The sequence below is a fragment of the Cygnus olor genome, chromosome 19, assembly GCF_009769625.2.
Source record: "Cygnus olor isolate bCygOlo1 chromosome 19, bCygOlo1.pri.v2, whole genome shotgun sequence".
Classification (NCBI taxonomy): Eukaryota; Metazoa; Chordata; class Aves; order Anseriformes; family Anatidae; genus Cygnus; species Cygnus olor.
Genome location: NC_049187.1, coordinates 5,585,601 through 5,601,723, shown reverse-complemented (window position 1 = coordinate 5,601,723; position 16,123 = coordinate 5,585,601). Strand labels below are relative to the sequence as shown.

Here is a 16,123-nt window from a genome sequence, read left to right as displayed (position 1 = left end):
GCCACGCCCCCACCCCACCCCCCCCCGCCATTCCGGCTCGCCCCCGCCCCGCAGCCGCCGGTCCCGGTGCCGATCCCGGAGCCGGGGCAGCCCCGGGGCAGCTCCGGCCCCGCAGCCGCGGCGGGGCCGCACGGAGGGCGGTGCCGGGCGGGACTACAACTCCCGGCGGGCCCCGCGGGGCGTGCCGCAGCGGCGGGCGGGCCCCGCTCCCGGCCCCGCTCCCGCTCCCGGTGGCGGTGCAGGTGGCCGGGCCGCACCGGAGCGCGCCGCAGCCCGGTAAGAGCGGGGCCCCTTCCCCTCCTCCTTCCGTTGCAGTTTCCCGGTGCCGTTCCGGCCACGGGCACGGGAGCCCCACCCCGCTCTGCCGATGTCCCCGGGAGGCCCGGGGCTGGCGGGGGCCGCGGCCCTTCTGGGCGAAACCGGGCAGGCACCGGGGGTCCTCGGGAGGCGCTGCCGGTACCGGAGGGGAACCGGGGGAAGCGGGGGCTGGGGCCGGGCAGGGCGGCGAGGAGCGGCGGGGGCCGGGCAGCCGAGGCGGGGACTGCGGCAGCGAGGGGCTGGGGCAGGGCGGGGAGGGTCCCGGTGCCGCCGCCCGGTTGCCGTGTGCCCCCCTCCCGGGCGGGTGGGAGCCCGGTGGGGCCGGCCGGGGAGCCCGGTGGAAGGGTGGTACCGGGGCTGCAGCCCCGGCTGGGGGCCCCGGGGAGCCTCCAGGCCTCTGCGGTTGGCGGGGTTGGGGCTGGGGCTGCTGGGGCTGGGCCCCGGGGGGTCGGTCCTCAGCCCGGCCTCCCCACCCGTGGCACCGGGTTTCGGCCTCGCCATCCCGCCCCCGGGGCCGGTGGGTTCCTCCTCGGGGCCTCCCGGCCGCCGGCTGCTGCCGAGCTGCCTGCCCACGGTCACTGCCTCCGTGCCCCTCGGTGCCTCTGGCGGCGTGGCCTCCGCTGGGCTGAGCCGTCCCTTTCTCGACCCCAAACTGTTCGGAGGGCCCCCACAGTCTGTAGGGGCTCCGGGGGCTTCTTGGCGGTGGCCAGAGGGCTCCTGCCTTTGGGCTCGTGGTGGGTTTTGGTGCCCGAGAGGCCTCTTGCTGCCAACCCCGGCGTGGGGAAGAGCAGCGGGGTAAGAGTCGGGGCTGGGGCGAAGGCCGGCTCCTTGTGGTGGAGGTGGGCGCTGGCCGGCTGGTGGTCACGGGGGTTCCTTGTGGGGCTGTGCACCCTGGAGACGTCAAGGAGGTGCCACCCGCCTGGGGAATTGCTCACGGGGAGCTCCTGCCCCGCGCAGGGTTTTGCCGGGGCCGGGTGAAGCTGCAGCACCTGGGATCCCGCCGCCTGCCCCCACCCCACGGCGGCTGCTCCCCGGGCTGAGCCCTTTCCCCAGCTCTCCTCGGCTTTCCGTGCCCAGGTGACGAATCCCTGCGTTTTCCATCGCACCAGCCGCCTGCGGAGCTACAGACAGCTCTGTTTTTCCGTGCGCTGACGCGGCTGGACAAGAGCTGAATCCTTAAGGGCAGGCAGGACCCCCGGCCCTGCCGTGCCCGGCACTGTCGCGCTGCCTCTCCTCTCCCGGCGGGAGGCACGGGGCCTCGTGCGCTCGGCACGCCGGCGTGCGGGAGAGATGAGAGCGGCGGATAAGAGGCGCCTGTCTGGGCCTGTCTCGCCTTCATGTGGGAGCCGAAATGCCTCGCTGCCCACGCGGAGTGTGCCCCCCCCACCTGTCTCTCCCCGTCTGTCCGATGTAACCGGGGGCCCAGGTCTTGACCGAGGCGCAGGGGGTTGGTGGTGGTCTGGGAGCTGCCCTGTTAAACTGAGCAGAGAGGCTCCTGGGGATAAAAATACAGCGGGTCCTGCCCTGCTAAAGGGCCGAGGGGCTGTGGCGTGGGGCCTCAAGCCTGGGGACTGTTTGGTGGGGAGAGCTCGGAGGTGCTGACGTGAGCGGGGATGTTTGGGCTGGGTTCTGCGGGCTGGGGGACGGCCCCACGGCTGGGAACAGCGTCCTGAGCTCTGGTACATCCCAACCCGCTCCTGCTGGGACGTGAGGCAGTCAGTGTGATGTGCCAGGGCACGGTGACCGTGTGGCACTGCCTCGGCTCCTGCATCTCGTGTCATCTGGCATGGGGTAGCCCTGGAGTTGTAGCGTGGCTCCCGGCTCCATGGGCTGTGGCAGAGCTACCCAGGGCTGCCAGCTTTGGAGCAGTGAATTCATTTTCAAGAGGGAAAGGGAAATTACACGAATGTTTCCTTCCTCTGTGGCCCACGCTCCATGCCAGGAAGGACCAGTTTTATCTAGCAGCCCTTGGGGTGCTGGGGTCGTGTCACTGTCGGTTTCCTCTGCCTGATGCCGCTACCTGGAAAGGGCCTTTGCTAAAATGTGATCGCTGCCAAGTCCTGGAGCTGCGTGTGGGGAATCTTTGGGATGGGGACAGAGGAGCTGCTTGTTGGGGTCAGAAATACCAGTGACTGCCCACAGGGCATGGGGACAGGGTCTCTGTGTGTCTGGAGGCAGGGACAGCCCCTCTTCTTCTGCCCCACTCCCGGCTTCGTGGCCCCCCATCCGCTCGGCCACGTCTCCAGCAGCGCCAGGCCAGGAAGCTGCCCGCTGACATGAGAGTTTACAAACACGAGCAGAGCTTAAAGGACGGAGTTTCCTGTTCCTGTCCAAGCTGTGCTGGGGAGCTGGTGAAGCTGAGCTCTCCAGCAGTCACGGCGGCTGTCCTGGAGCCAGGCATACAGGGGAATTGATGCTGTGGGCCTGGGAGACGTGGGCTGTGGGGACACAGGGGTGGCAGGGAGGGATTTGGAGCTGAGCTTTTCTGGGTTGGGAGTGAGAGCTGAGCTCACCCTGCCTGGCCTTGCCTTGGTGCCTTCTAAAATCTATACGGAGTCTGCTGCACAACAACACTTCCAAATCCGTGAAGTGACGTTATCCTGCATCTAATGCTGCTGGGATGGGTCTGTCCCTGGCTGGGGCTCCCAAATAGGAACGGCCAGGCTTTTGGTGAGCTCTAAGCAGTGCTGTGCCGTGCCAGTGGCTTACCTGGCGCCTGTGGCCAGGCTCTGGTAACGTTACACCTGCAGGAGATCTGGCCTGCTGCGTTACGTCCTCGCTGCGAGGAGCAGCAGTGATGCTGGGGGCCTTGGGGGCTGCTAATGCACCCCCTGCCCGTGGGTTTGCTGTCGCCGAGTCCGGGGTGCGTGGGTCGATCTCTGTGGTTTCTCTCTCCCTGCAGGCCACGATGCTGCGTCTGGCGGCCTTCGCAGCGCTGCTGCTGTTCTTCAGGGTCAGCCTGGAGCTGTCCTGGGCCCAGGCCATCCCTGCGCTCTTCGTCTTCTACCTGGGGTCCGGGGGATGGGACTTCTTCCTCATATTCATCAAGACAGTACGAAGGGATGTCACGTAGGTGTCCTGGCTGGGGTGGCCCAACAGCTTTGCACTGGGGTGTGCGAGTGCAGCCCCCGGCTCCCTGCACAGCTCTGGCTTTCTGCTGGCACCCAGCCTGCAGATCTCCCTGGCGCTTCCTTAGATTCCCTCTGCCGCGCCCAGATGGCTCCAAACTCTCGGTCAAAGTTTTCCCAGGAAAGATAGATTTCAGCTGAGCTCTGAAATCTAGTGACTGACCTTGTCCTTGTACTTCATTCTGTCCCTAAAACTGCTGGCACGGCACTAGGAGCCTGGGCAGGGTTGGCTGGTACCAGGCTGTGCCAGTACCTGGCAAAGATGTGGCTGGTGGGGAGTGGTGGCACCTCTTGGAGAGCCCCTGAGGCTCCAAGGTGTCCCTTTAAGGGGGACATCCCTGTCTGCAGCCTTCCACAGCACCTCTGTCCTTGGCCTCCTGGCTTTTCCAGAGGGCTTCTGCCTATGTCCACGCTGTTTTGGGGAAGCATCCAGAGCTGCTGCTGGCCTAGAGTAAGGCCTTGAGCAGCGCTGGGCTGTTGCAGCTCCAAGCAAGGTCTCCGTGCTGTGCCGGCTTTGATGGAGGAAGTCTTTTTACAGGGTTCACTGAGCAGCTTCCCTCTTGCTCCCCTTCTTTTGGCAGCACGGGGCTGGTCCTGTTGCGGGTGAAGTGGCAGGTGTGGAGGCACGTGAAGGAGAAGAACACAATCGCCAAGATCTTCCAGAAAACCGCGAGCAAGTACCCAGAGAAGACAGCGCTGATCTTCCAAGGCACCGGCGAGAGCTGGACTTTCCGGCAGCTGGATGAGTACTCCAACCAAGTGGCCAATTTCTTCTACGGCCAAGGCTTCCGCTCCGGTGACGTGGTGGCTCTGTTCATGGAGTCCCGCAATCAGTACGTGGGGCTGTGGCTCGGCTTGGCCAAGATCGGGGTGGAGACGGCCCTGGTGAATTCCAACCTGCGCATGGAGGCCTTGCTGCACTGCATCACCATCTCCAACTCCAAGGCTGTGATTTTTGGGGTGGAGATGATGGAAGGTGAGGGGCAGTCACGTCCCTTTGGGCTGGGTGGGGAGGGGTCTGTAGATTTAGTGTTTATTTCCTGCGGGAAATAGAGCTGGAATCTGGAAGAGAGCGTGCGGCTGAATTATCAAGGAATTGGTGTCTGTCCCTCCCCTCCCACCTCGGTCCCTTTGGCCACGGGGCAGTAGCTGGCGATGGGCAGGTTCCGTGCACCACCTGGCTCCCAGTCAGGCCCGTGTGGGTGCTCCGGGTGCCCCTCGGGTCTGTTCCCTGCGGGGAGCCCCGGACCGGACCGGGCCAGGCCTGCCGTGCTGCGAGGGACGAGCCTCCCCTTGCTCTCCGTGGCTGGTAGCCACATCCCCGCAGCACCTCGGCTCCAGCTCCTCGGTTTCAGCCCACACGCCTGAGGCTGTGGTGTCAACAGACCTCTTGGCACCCAGGAGGTTTTGGCTAGGGAGAGGTGGAGAACAGGATCTTCAAGTCTCTGAAGGAGCCTGGGCTGTGGCCCCAGCATCTGGTAAACATGAGAACAACATCTGCCTGGGAGGGCTGTCAGGCCTTTTGGGACTTTGCTGAGCTCAGCGGGGGTGCTGCTACCCGGGGCATTGTCTTCCTGAGACCGTCTGCGAGGGCTGGGTGTCTCGGTGCTGTACTCGTCCCGTGCTCTTTCTCCACTTCTCTTCCTTACTTTCTCAGCTATGCAGGAAGTCCAGCCCTCCCTGGAGAAGTCTATCCATCTCTACTGGTCAGGGGAAGGAAGCCCCGAGTCTGCACTTTCTGGTGCAAAGCACCTGGACCCCCTCTTGCAGATGGCCCAGCGGCACCAGCCAACCCCCCCCGACAAGGGCTTCCTCGGTACGTGGTCAGCTTCTGGGAGCCAGGTTCAGGGTGGTGTTTCTGCAGGTTTCTGGTGTCTTCAGCTGGTTACAACACCAGCAAGAAGGTCTGCTCAGGATGCTGAGGGCAGGCATCTGCAGCAGGGCCTGGGGCATTTGAGGGGTCTTACTGTGGTGTCCGAAGCCCAGCTGTGTGTGGAGCAGTGTCGTGTTGTGCCCTCCGTGTGTCCAGCAGGCCTGACCCTGCCAAGGTTGAACCCAGCACGCTCTCGGTGCTGTCACATAACCAAGTTTTGGCTCAAGTGGCACGAGCAGAGTGTACAGTTTGACTTGTCCCCTCCTTCTGCTTCAGCCAGCTGCTAGACTGGTTGCAGTGGTGCTGGGTACGTGACCTTGTGTCCTCATTGCTCTCCAGATAAACTCTTCTACATCTACACCTCCGGCACCACAGGGATGCCCAAGGCTGCCATCGTGGTGAATTGCAGGTGAGGCCGCGGGCAGGGGCTGTGGGGGGGATGGGAGCTGAGCTCTGCCCCGCTGGCACCAAGCCCCTGGCCCTGCTGCTGAGGTGCCCCTTGGTTCTCACACCCCAGGTACTTCCGCATGTCCAGCCTGGTTTTCTACGGTTTTCGCATGAGGCCCGATGACGTGATGTACGACTGCCTCCCGCTGTACCACGCTGCAGGTAACACGTGCCCCACGGAGCCCTGCTCGTCTGGACTTCCCTTCCCCTCCGCCAAGCTCGGGGCTCAGGCTGGGGGCTGGTGCAGCACCGACCTCTGCGTCAAAGAGGAGCTGGCTGCCGCTGGCAGCGTCTGACCCGAGGCTTTTCTCTTTATCTGAGAGCAAGGAATCGATCCGACTGACCTTTGGAGTGGGGGAGTGGGTGTGTGGGTGGGCAGCTATCCCAGCTCTTAGCCTGGCTTTGGAATAGCTGCATTGTGCTGCTGCCCCACGTGAAAACTCACGAGGAAGCAGAAGCAGTGCCCACCTCACTCGCTGAGATGTAGGATGTCTGGGCACAGAGCGCTGCCCCTGGTGTCGCTGTCATGCTGCCCCGTGTCTCCTCCCCAGTGCCCAGGGTCACTTTGGCCAGATGAACGCCCACCTGCTGTGAGCCGGCGCGTGGCGTGTGCGTCGCCCTGCCTGGGTGGGAGGTGTGTGGGGACTGAGGGCTTCCTTGGCTGCCTCTCTGCAGGGAACATCGTGGGGATCGGGCAGTGCTTGCTGCAGGGCATGACGATCGTCATCCGCAAGAAGTTCTCGGCCTCGCACTTCTGGGAGGACTGCGTGAAGTACAACTGCACGGTGAGGCCGCGAGGCAAGGGGCTGGGTGGAACTGGGGACAGGAGCCTGGGGATCTGTGTCGAGCTGGGGCGAACCCGCTGATGCGAGGGGGGAGGCCTGGACTAGTTCTGCCTGTCTGTCCTGAGCTGCCTTCCAGCGTGGTGGAGCTGCATCCTTCCCCCCTCTAGTTATCACTCCACGTTTCCAAGTCCTTCCTGTGCTCCAGCGTTAGCCAGAAGGTTTTGGATAGGTTTTATAGACTGGAGGAGTGGGTTAAGTAGGGATGGACAGGCAGGGGACAAGTTAGTAAGACTCCTGGACTTAGCACAGCCTCTTTAGGGGACTCTGCATGTCGGTCCATTCCTACCTGCCCCAATGAGTCCCTGCGTACCCCAGGGCCTGGTGCAGGGTCCTAAGGTGTCCTTCCTCTCTGTCCCCCGTAGATCGTGCAGTACATCGGGGAGATCTGCCGCTACCTGCTGAACCAGCCCTACCAGGAGGTGGAGCGGCAGCACCGGGTGCGCATGGCGCTGGGCAATGGGCTGCGGGCTTCCATCTGGCGGGAGTTCATGGCCCGCTTCGGCATCGCCCAGGTGGCCGAGTTCTACGGGGCCACCGAGTGCAACTGCAGCCTGGGAAACTTCGACAACAACGTAAGGCCCTGCCACCTTCCCCGTGGCCCAGAGCGTGCCCGCTGGCCTGGCAGGGTTTGAAACCCAGCAGGGCTGTTTGGTTCTGGTTTGGCACGCGTTAGCATCCGCCTGCAGGGTTTTGGCCGTGTGGTGTGGTGCCAGCTCCCTGGTGTGCTGGATGTACGCGTTCTGCGGGCTTGGGGCAGGAGCGACATCCCTGCTGCCCGTGGCTCTGAGCGCCTTCTGTCCTAGGTTGGGTCCTGCGGCTTCAACAGCAGGATCCTGCCAGGGGTGTACCCCATCGGCCTGGTGAAAGTGGACGAAGACACCATGGAGCTGATCCGGGGGCCAGATGGTGTCTGCATCCGCTGCCAACCAGGTAAGGGCAACCACAGGGATAGGTCTCCTCAGCCCTGTGTGAAACTTTTGTCATGTAATACGTGATGATTTAGCTGGGTTTGAGTCCCTGCTTGGTTAAACTGCACCGATCCTGTTAAACCTCCTGTTTTTTCTTGGCCGTGGGTGGTCACTTCCCCCATTCACCCCTTCTCTCCGCAGGGGAGCCGGGGCAGCTGGTGGGCCGCATTGTCAAGAGCAACCCCTTGCAGCACTTTGATGGCTACCTGAATCAGTCAGCCACCAACAAGAAAATCGCCAGGGACGTGTTTACAAAAGGGGACGCTGCCTATCTCACAGGTGAGGCGAGCGGGGCCCTTGTGTCTGCTAAGAACAGAGTGAGAGTTTGCTGAAAGACGCTGTGCGTGCCTCATTCCTGGAGGTGTTTAAGGCCATGTTGCAGGGGACTTTGAGCAACCTGATCTAGTGGGAGGTGTCCCTGCCCACGGCAGGGGTGTTGGAATGGGATGATCTTTAAGGTCCCTTCCGACCCAAACTATTTTATTATTCTATGATGGGGTACTTGAGTGCGCCTGGGGACTGTCCCGGCCTAGTGGTGCTACCCTGAGATGATCTGGGGAAACACCTAGCCCCTCTGACACCTCTTTTTTTTTTTTTTTTTCCCCCCAATTCCTCTCTTTCCTGTAGGGGATGTCCTGGTGATGGATAAATATGGCTACATGTACTTTCGGGACCGCACTGGAGACACGTTCCGCTGGAAGGGGGAGAACGTCTCCACTACGGAGGTGGAGGGGACGCTGAGCCGCATCCTCAGTCTGACAGACGTTGTTGTTTATGGGGTGGAGATCCCAGGTAACTGAGAGGGGAGAGGACGATCAGTGGAAGCATGCAAGCCTGTGGTAACTGAATATGTGAGCGTGTCCCGCTTGTCCAGATTGATGTGTCCTTTTGCAAGAGGCTGGACTGAGGCTCCCTGTCGGTGAGCTTGGAAGAGGCCACTGGGGATGTGACTATCAGGAACCAGAGGGTTCCCTCCCTCAGGCTGAGGTTTGGCCTGATTCTGGCTGCTTTGGAAGGACCCTGTGTCCTTCCTGGACAGGCTACACGTGCCTCCTCTGGGAGGAGGTGACCATGACCGCGGGGTGTCGCTGGTAGCCTTAGCTGCAGGGTGGTGACGCAGCAGGACATGTCAGTGCCTCAGTACCAAGCAGGGCCTGTGCTGGAGGCCTCGGTGATGTGGGGCAGACAGAAGTGATACTGCGGGGACGGTGTGCTCAGGTACTCACCCTTCTTTTCTGCCTCTCAGGTATTGAAGGGAAGGCAGGAATGGCAGCCATCGCTGACCCAGACAACTCTTGTGACTTGGAGAGCTTTGCCAGCGAGCTGAAAAAGGCCCTGCCGCTGTACGCGCGGCCCGTCTTCCTCCGGTTCCTGCACGAAGTCTCCAAGACAAGTGAGCTGCAGCGTGTGCTCTCGTACAGGGCGTGCAGCTGGGGGAGCATGGAGGGGGGCACGGTGTTCTCCTCTGCCTCGCATGGGTGCAGGGGCTGATCTGCAGCAGGGTCAGCACGGGGATGGAGCACACCCGCTCCATGGAGACCTTCACCTTACCGGCTCCTCTGGTGCTTTGGGGACTTGGGAGCGCGAGGCTGAGTCCGGGGGTGGCAGCTGACACTGGGGTGCCCCGGGGGGGTGGCAGCTGCTGAGCCCGTACCCTGCACAAAGCTGCCCACCCCGCGGCGTGCCGTGTGGTTTGGCAGCAAGGCACAGTGCAGCCTGGCAGGAGTGTGTGCAGCCTACAACCCCTCGCTCCCTCTTCTCTTCTCCATGACAGGCACCTACAAATTCCAGAAGATGGAGCTGCGTAAGCACGGCTTTGACCCCTCGCTCGTGAAGGACAAGTTGTACTTCCTGGACTGCAGGCAAGGCCGCTACCTGCCCCTGGACCAGGAGGCGTTCAGCAGGATCCAGTCGGGACAGCAGAAGCTGTAACCAGTGGGGCTCGAGCAAGGCACCTCCCCAAATCCTGCTGGGGGAGAGAGGGCAGGGCAGGCACTGGGGAAAAAAAAGGTTCAAGGAGCGGTATAAAGGCACGCTAGAGATTTTATTTAACGAGTTTTACAGATAACGGGTTGGGGGAATGCAGGGGGGACTGAGGGGAGGGGGATGGTTACATACCAAAGCATAGACTCATTATGGCTTTATTTTCTACTTGGTACAGTGGTGGCGGTCCTGTGCCATGGGAGGGGCAGGGCCCCGGCCAGTTGAGGAGGAGTGGGGTGTCCTTGCCATTCCATTTTGCTTTTCCTGTCTTTCCCTCCCTTTCCCCCCTGCCTGCAGCAACCCTTCCTTGTGAAGGCCATGAAGGGACCAGTGCTGGGCTCTTTCCCCACTCTTCCACCATGCAGCCAGCTCCTCCTTGGCACAGGGCCCCAACTGCCAGAGGGAAGCTGGGTGCCAGGCGCATCCCCTACCCCTGCGTGGCCCACTGGTGTCGTGTTTTTGCTGTGAATCAGGGGAGCAGGGTAGTGCTGGGCTCAGGAGAGGGAAAGAGATGTGTTTCTACCATGCCTTGCTCTCTTCTGGGGATGACATTTCTATTTTTCACAATCACACGCACATTATATTATATACATATATAGATATATATTATACATGCTGACTTTTTTTTTCCAATCTTAATTTATTGTCTGTACTTTTGAATGTGTCCCGGGTTTGTGCAGTAGAGGGAGGGGCATCCCAGACCTGTCCTCTCTTGGAGAGCCCTTTTCTCTCGCAGGGAGATGAGACGCTCGTCTGGGACTGATCCTCCTCTTCCAGCTTGGGCGCAGCCGTGTATGTCCTTGTGGCCTTGCTCCATGGTGAAGGACATGAGCGACCCCTGCTATCTTGTGGACACTTCTCTGGGTCTCTTACTTCCACCTTTCATGGATGCAGCTTTGTTTTGTGCACCTTCATCCTTGCAGAAAGCAGGCGGACAAGTGGGAATGAAGGGTCTGGTTTGCCTTTGCTTTGACATACTCAGCACTTTGGGATCACAGAGAAACTCTTGGGGCTTTCCTGCTGCGATGTCTGTGCCGTGAACACAGGAGAGGCAACTTGCCTAGAGAGGAGAGAGTTCTCCAGAAGGTTGTCTCTGTGACAGCCTGACTTCCTGTGCTCTGCATCCCTTCCTGCAAGAGCTCTCCCCATCTCCACTGCAGGAAACAGGCCTCTGAACTGAAATGTCCATGTTAAACACCTGACTTGTGCTATGTGAATTCCCTGTGTTGTGTCTGATGTGATGCAGCCTTAGCAGCGATGTCTGATTCCAGTACTCGGAGACCATGCAGAAATGTCCGTTCCTGAGAAAACTCGGGGTTGGGGTTAATTCTTTTTTTTTACAGTTTGTTTTTATGCTTTCAGCAGGGTTACTCCTTAAAATGACATCTGCCTCTTGCAAGGGCAGGGTGTGTCTGCTCTTCTAGCTGTGTTTCCACACCAACGTACCTGCCTGCCCCAGTCTGTCCTGTCCTCACAATTAAATGCGAGTATGGGCTATGCTAGAGTGTCCTACCTCTTGCTTGTGCAGTCCTGCAGTGTGTGGGAGCAAGGAACTGCTGATTTGGGAAGTGGGAGCTGCCACCCTAGAGCGCGACCTCCCTGTGCAGACTTGAGCTCGTTTTGGGGCAGGAGGCAGAAGTTCTTTACTGCTGGGTACAATGGCTGTGTGAAAACGTGTTGGTGAGACCCTCCCCAGGTCCCTTCACCTGCTCCTCCTTTTTCCCAGACCTGTTCCCAGTTTGTTCTGGGCCAGTTCTCCTTTACTTTGGCATGTCTGGCTCCTCTTGCTATCTCTTGCTCTGTTTCTATTCCCTGCTTGTTCCTCTCCCCACATTTGCCATGCTTAATCCCCTTCCATAGCTTAATCTCCCTTCCAGACCTTCTCCATCCAGCCCTGGGGAGGGATAATATTTAGGGGCCTGTTTGTGGCTGCTGTAGGGGACAGCAATGCAGCACTGCCTGTCAGCCCGGCAGGTGCTCAGGTCCCACTTTTGGACCCTGTTCCTCTCTCAACCTGCCAGTGGAGGGCAGGCTGGGCACAGCAAACATCTCACATCGGGGGGTGCCTCTTTAGGCTGGGTCTAAGCCCCCAGGGAGGTGGCGGTTTGGGGCTGGGGGTGAGTTATCTATGCTGGGGCCCAGACAGATTCTGCCTGGCGTGGAAAGGAAGCTTTGGATACAGATGGTTGTGTTAGGTGTGGGCCTAATGGGCATCCACAGCACCCCAGGCCCTGCCTGGAGGAAACTGCAGCTGCAGCAGGGCTACCCCTGAGCCCCAGACCACTGCTGAACAACAACCTGCTCTGATGAGCCCTCTGCTACAGAGATCAAATGAGAGGCTGACCTCCCTGAAGGCAGGCTTGGGGGCTGTTGTCTGGAAATGTAAGGTTTGAAGTGGTACGGGAAGAGGTGGGAGCACTTTTCTCCCTTCCTGGAAGAAACAGCCATGCTGCTGTGCATGCAAAGCTGCTCTGAGAAGAGGGAGGAAGAGGGACTGTGAGGAAGATGTAGTCCCTGTTTCTGAAAGTTGTGGGTGAAAACATAAATAAGCAAACTTCATTCAGGGGCACTGCGTGTCCAACACATACAAATAACACTGGAAGCTTATGGAAGTATGGCAATTATTTATTTGCAAGTAAGACGAGTTTGTATTGTCCCAGGGGCTGGGACCTGGCTGGAGCAGAGAGAAAAAATGAAGCATAGGTATGAGTGCCACTGAAGCTGCCAGACCAGGCATGTGCATCCTCTGCTGAGCCCTGGATCTGTGCTGGGACAAAATGCCTCCATCAGAGAGGTGTTTGGTAGGGAGCAACCCATGCCTAATCTTATTCTGTTTCTCTTAAAAAAAAAAAAAATCTTTTTATTTATGCTATTTTTAAGAAAAAAGCTAATTGAATCCTCTTTTCAGTGATTACAGAAACCTTGTAAGACTTATCTCTCGCCTTTGATCAATAAGCTGGAGTCTGGCTCAACAGCTGCATATAGATAAAAGTACTATATATAAAGTATGAGGTATTATTCTTTTTTAATTAAAAAAATTAAAAAGCTGTTTGCATGAGGTTAGGAAAACATTAAAATCCCTTCCTGGGTTATTATTAGCCTATTAATTTAAGCAAAGCCGAAGAGCTTTACAAACTAAATGTGCTTTTCACCATGGAAATGGCTGCTTTTTGCAGATCTATCATTCTGGACAGTGACAGTATTAAGAAAAACAATGCTGTAACTTTCTGATCAGTATCTCTTTCCAGCTCTCGGTCCACATCAGGCCAGGCTTGGTGTGCAAAACTGCAGGATATTTCAGCCCAAAGGCAGGCAGGGGCTTTGCAAGATGCTCGGGACCTTTGGGTGAAATTAATTTCTGCTGCAGAGAAAGCCTACAAGCAGCTTTAAAGCCTCGCGTCTCCCAGCCTCCTCCACCACTCTTTATGCGCTGAAGTCCTCCCAGACAATGCCGCCCGCCTGCTCCTCCCAGCGCTGGCCAGCCAGCTTTGCCTTTAAGCAGCACAGACAAGTCGTGGACCAAAGAAGGGCCTATCCTTTGGTGCACTCTTTAGAAATGTAAATACGTGATTCCCCTGAGTAGTTCCAGTGTAAGCAGGAGCAGGCCGGGGATTGGCAGCAGCTTCGCATCCTCTGGCCCAAATGGCACAGTGCTGCAGGTCATCCCGCACCGTGTGTGTGGCGGGGAAGGGGCGGCTGCTGCCCTTCTTCGTGCAAAAAGACCCCACTATGGAGCCAAGGGGTTGAGAAGCTGTTTGCAGCTTGGCTCCTCTTCCCGAGCAAGCAGCCTGGGGTGTGCAGTGGGGTGAGGAACAGGAAAGGCACTGACCCTTCTCTGCTCTTTTGGAGTCCAGCCTGTTTCACTGGGAAATAGCTTCCAGAATAGCCTGGGGGTTGACCCTATTTCCCCTCGTTCAATTAGAAACCCCTCCTGTAGGCACAAATGATGCAAGGCCAAGCTGTGGGAGAGTTTTTGGTGTTTTGGGTCAGTCAGTACAGTCTTGGTGACACCTGGAGTGGCAGATTATGGTGACTGTGAGGACATGGCATCACCCTGCTCTGAATTGGCATCGATGCCTGGATTCTCTTGTGACGTGGGACGTGTCCACCTGCCACACCATGTCCTTCCCCTGTGGCCCTGCACCATCCTCAGCACTCCTTGGAGACACCGGCATCGTGCTGGGATGAGCAGCAGCCGGGGCCTGATCCTGCCCTGTCTGAGACACCTCCAGTGTCCCCCCTCAGAGCCACGCACCCTCGGTGCCGCACAAACAAGGCCAAGGAGGCGATGGCGGTGGGAGCCTCCCTCCTCGCCCCCGGCCGCAGGAAGAGGCTAACGGGGCGGCGGGCGAGCCGTGTTCTCAGCTTGGAGTATCGCTTTCAGCTATTCTGAAGGTTAAACGCCTGTTTAGAGCTCCCTATTGAAGGTGGAGACGGGGGTGCGGCATTGTTCGGCCGCCCTCCCGCTTTGTCTGGCCGCTTTCAGGGGCGCCCTGAAAGGGAAGCGGCCTCGGCGGCCCGCACCCGGCAGAAGGGCTCCTGGGGGAGAGGCGCTTCCTCCCGCCCTAATGACATTCAGGCCTCCATCGGTTCAGCTCCCGCTTTCTTTCTGCTGCAGTTTAACCCGGGCACAGAGGCCGAGCTCCATCTTACTGATCTCTGCTTGACACCCAATTACCACATGAATGGTAGAGAAAGGCTGCAAAAGGCTTTAACTCCCCCTGACCCTCCTTCCCCTCTGCCTGCTTCCCCCTCGCCCCGTCCTACCCCCGCGCCTTTCTCCGGCGGAGGGAGTTCAAAACTGAGACTGGGAAATCAAACAAAGCCCCGAGCGAGGAAACCCATTGTTACCGCTTCAGAGATGGCTCCCATTTCGCCATCTATTGTTCCCCTTGAAGTTTGACTTGCTGTGTGGAAGGATGCGAGCAGCTGTTTGTGCATTCCCCTGATGTTTTATTGAAAAATAATTGAATCGTCAGCTCAGGGCTCTCTGATAAAATGTTTCCATGTAGCGCTGGGCCTCATCGTATTTATAAACTATGTTTTCCTGTAAAATGTGATGGCAACCTAAACTGTTTCCTCCAGAATAAACCCCTGGCAGAGGAACGGAGACATACCCCTTCTGCACTCAAGGGGAGAAAAAAAAAACAACAAGCAAACTGAAAAACAAAAAGCCAGGACTGAGACAAAAGAAATTAAACCCTCTTTATTGCGAGGCTCAATTTCCAACCTGTTCTTTTGTTTGGCGCAGTTGAATTTGTGGGAGGGGAAGGCCGGGCGTAGCAGGACTAGCCTGGCCCCCTCGCCCTGGCTCAGCAAGGGAAGCACTGCAAAGACCTGGGGATGCTGCAGCCTGCCGGGCTCAGCCAGTGCTCTCCTGTGCCTGGAACCAAGAAGACGACATTGAAAATTGACTGGAAATGAGAGGTTTAGCTTAAGTACTGCACAATGACATATTCCTGGGATTGAACAAGAAGATGGTGTGTTACAGCAAGCTGAACACAGGACACACGTTCGTGGCAGGGACATTGGCTTTATCTGTTTTTTCTTTATGTACCTGATTATCAAATACCATCTATGTTTACAACGCTTTAGAAATAACAATGTCAGCATTACACTTTCTCAAGGAGATTACATGCTTTCTTTCCCCATCCCTAAACATATGCTGGTAAATTCTTGATGCTCAGATTTCAGCATCCGGCACAGAGATGGGAATTGCTCTTCTTCCCAAGCACACATTGTCCATAAAAACGTCCCCCATAGCTCATGTGCTCACTGACTATGTTTCCAGGGCAATTGTTAACAGTAAGCAGCTTTGAATGCTTGAAAGAGCCAAATTGGTATTTATGATTACCGTTGTCTCTTTTTTTTTTTTTTAATTTCTTCTTGCTTTATGGGGAAGCACTAGCACTAAATCTGTAGTTTTTTGTTGCATTTCTATAGCTCAGGAATTGAGATTTTTAGGAGCCAGTTCTGCTACTATTTGGCATCATAAATGATTTCTGGAAGCAAGAAGAATAGCTCATATAAAACCATATCTACAAACACTGATCTGGAGCCCAGATTACCAGATCCTCTGTATACAAAGTGCTTCAGTCATTTCTGAAGTGTATAGAATTTAGTGTAAAGATTTTTGTCTAACACTTCTCTTTCCTCTGCCTATTTCCTTTAAAATTGGTTCAACATCCTGAGCCATATCTCTGAGATACCCAGAGTCCTCAGGACTTAGAGATATCTCAAAATCCAACTAGAATTTTTAGGCAGCGGCTTTTTGCCTCTGCCGTAGCATAACCTCCAGCAGCGGCAGTGGCATTGGTCATGCTGGGGATCATGGCGCCTTTCCTGGGGCCCAGCCCAGAGAATGATTGCCTCCCAGAACAAAAGGCCGTTACAAACACCACCACCTTCTGCTCTCGGGGTTAGGCGTGCCTTGACCTCCGTTAGCATAAACGTAGAGCAATCTGTCTGCGTAAATTTATGCCCGTTACATATAATGCATAATGTATATGCGTCTATATGACATTTCTATCTCCATGAGTGCACGTGTACATGTATATTTTA

At 57.6% G+C, this 16,123-nt stretch overlaps 1 protein-coding gene across 2 annotated transcripts; it reads left to right on the top strand.

The window, feature by feature from the left end:
• Window positions 1-176: 176 nt before the first annotated feature.
• SLC27A4 (solute carrier family 27 member 4) lies at window positions 177-11,059 on the top strand. Of its 2 annotated transcripts, none has more exons than XM_040531575.1 (13): window positions 177-276; window positions 3,221-3,387; window positions 4,028-4,422; window positions 5,104-5,262; window positions 5,659-5,728; window positions 5,837-5,928; window positions 6,442-6,551; window positions 6,974-7,183; window positions 7,415-7,541; window positions 7,721-7,858; window positions 8,207-8,371; window positions 8,826-8,972; window positions 9,354-11,059. In XM_040531575.1, exons 2-13 carry the CDS (start codon window positions 3,227-3,229, stop codon window positions 9,509-9,511), a joined length of 1,932 nt encoding a protein of 643 aa, XP_040387509.1. In that variant the 5' UTR covers window positions 177-276; window positions 3,221-3,226; the 3' UTR covers window positions 9,512-11,059. The 2 variants fall into 2 exon arrangements, with proteins under 2 accessions (XP_040387509.1, XP_040387510.1); XM_040531576.1 differs by lacking the exon at window positions 177-276 and adding an exon at window positions 439-456.
• Window positions 11,060-16,123: the final 5,064 nt, after the last annotated feature.

Coding starts and splice junctions, on each gene's coding strand:
- SLC27A4 (XM_040531575.1), top strand. CDS start 3,227: ATGCTGCGTCTGGCGGCCTTCGCAGCGCTGCTGCTGTTCTTCAGGGTC. Junction 4,423..5,103: donor TGGGGTGGAGATGATGGAAG/GTGAGGGGCAGT, acceptor TTACTTTCTCAG/CTATGCAGGAAGTCCAGCCC. Junction 8,973..9,353: donor GCACGAAGTCTCCAAGACAA/GTGAGCTGCAGC, acceptor TCTCCATGACAG/GCACCTACAAATTCCAGAAG.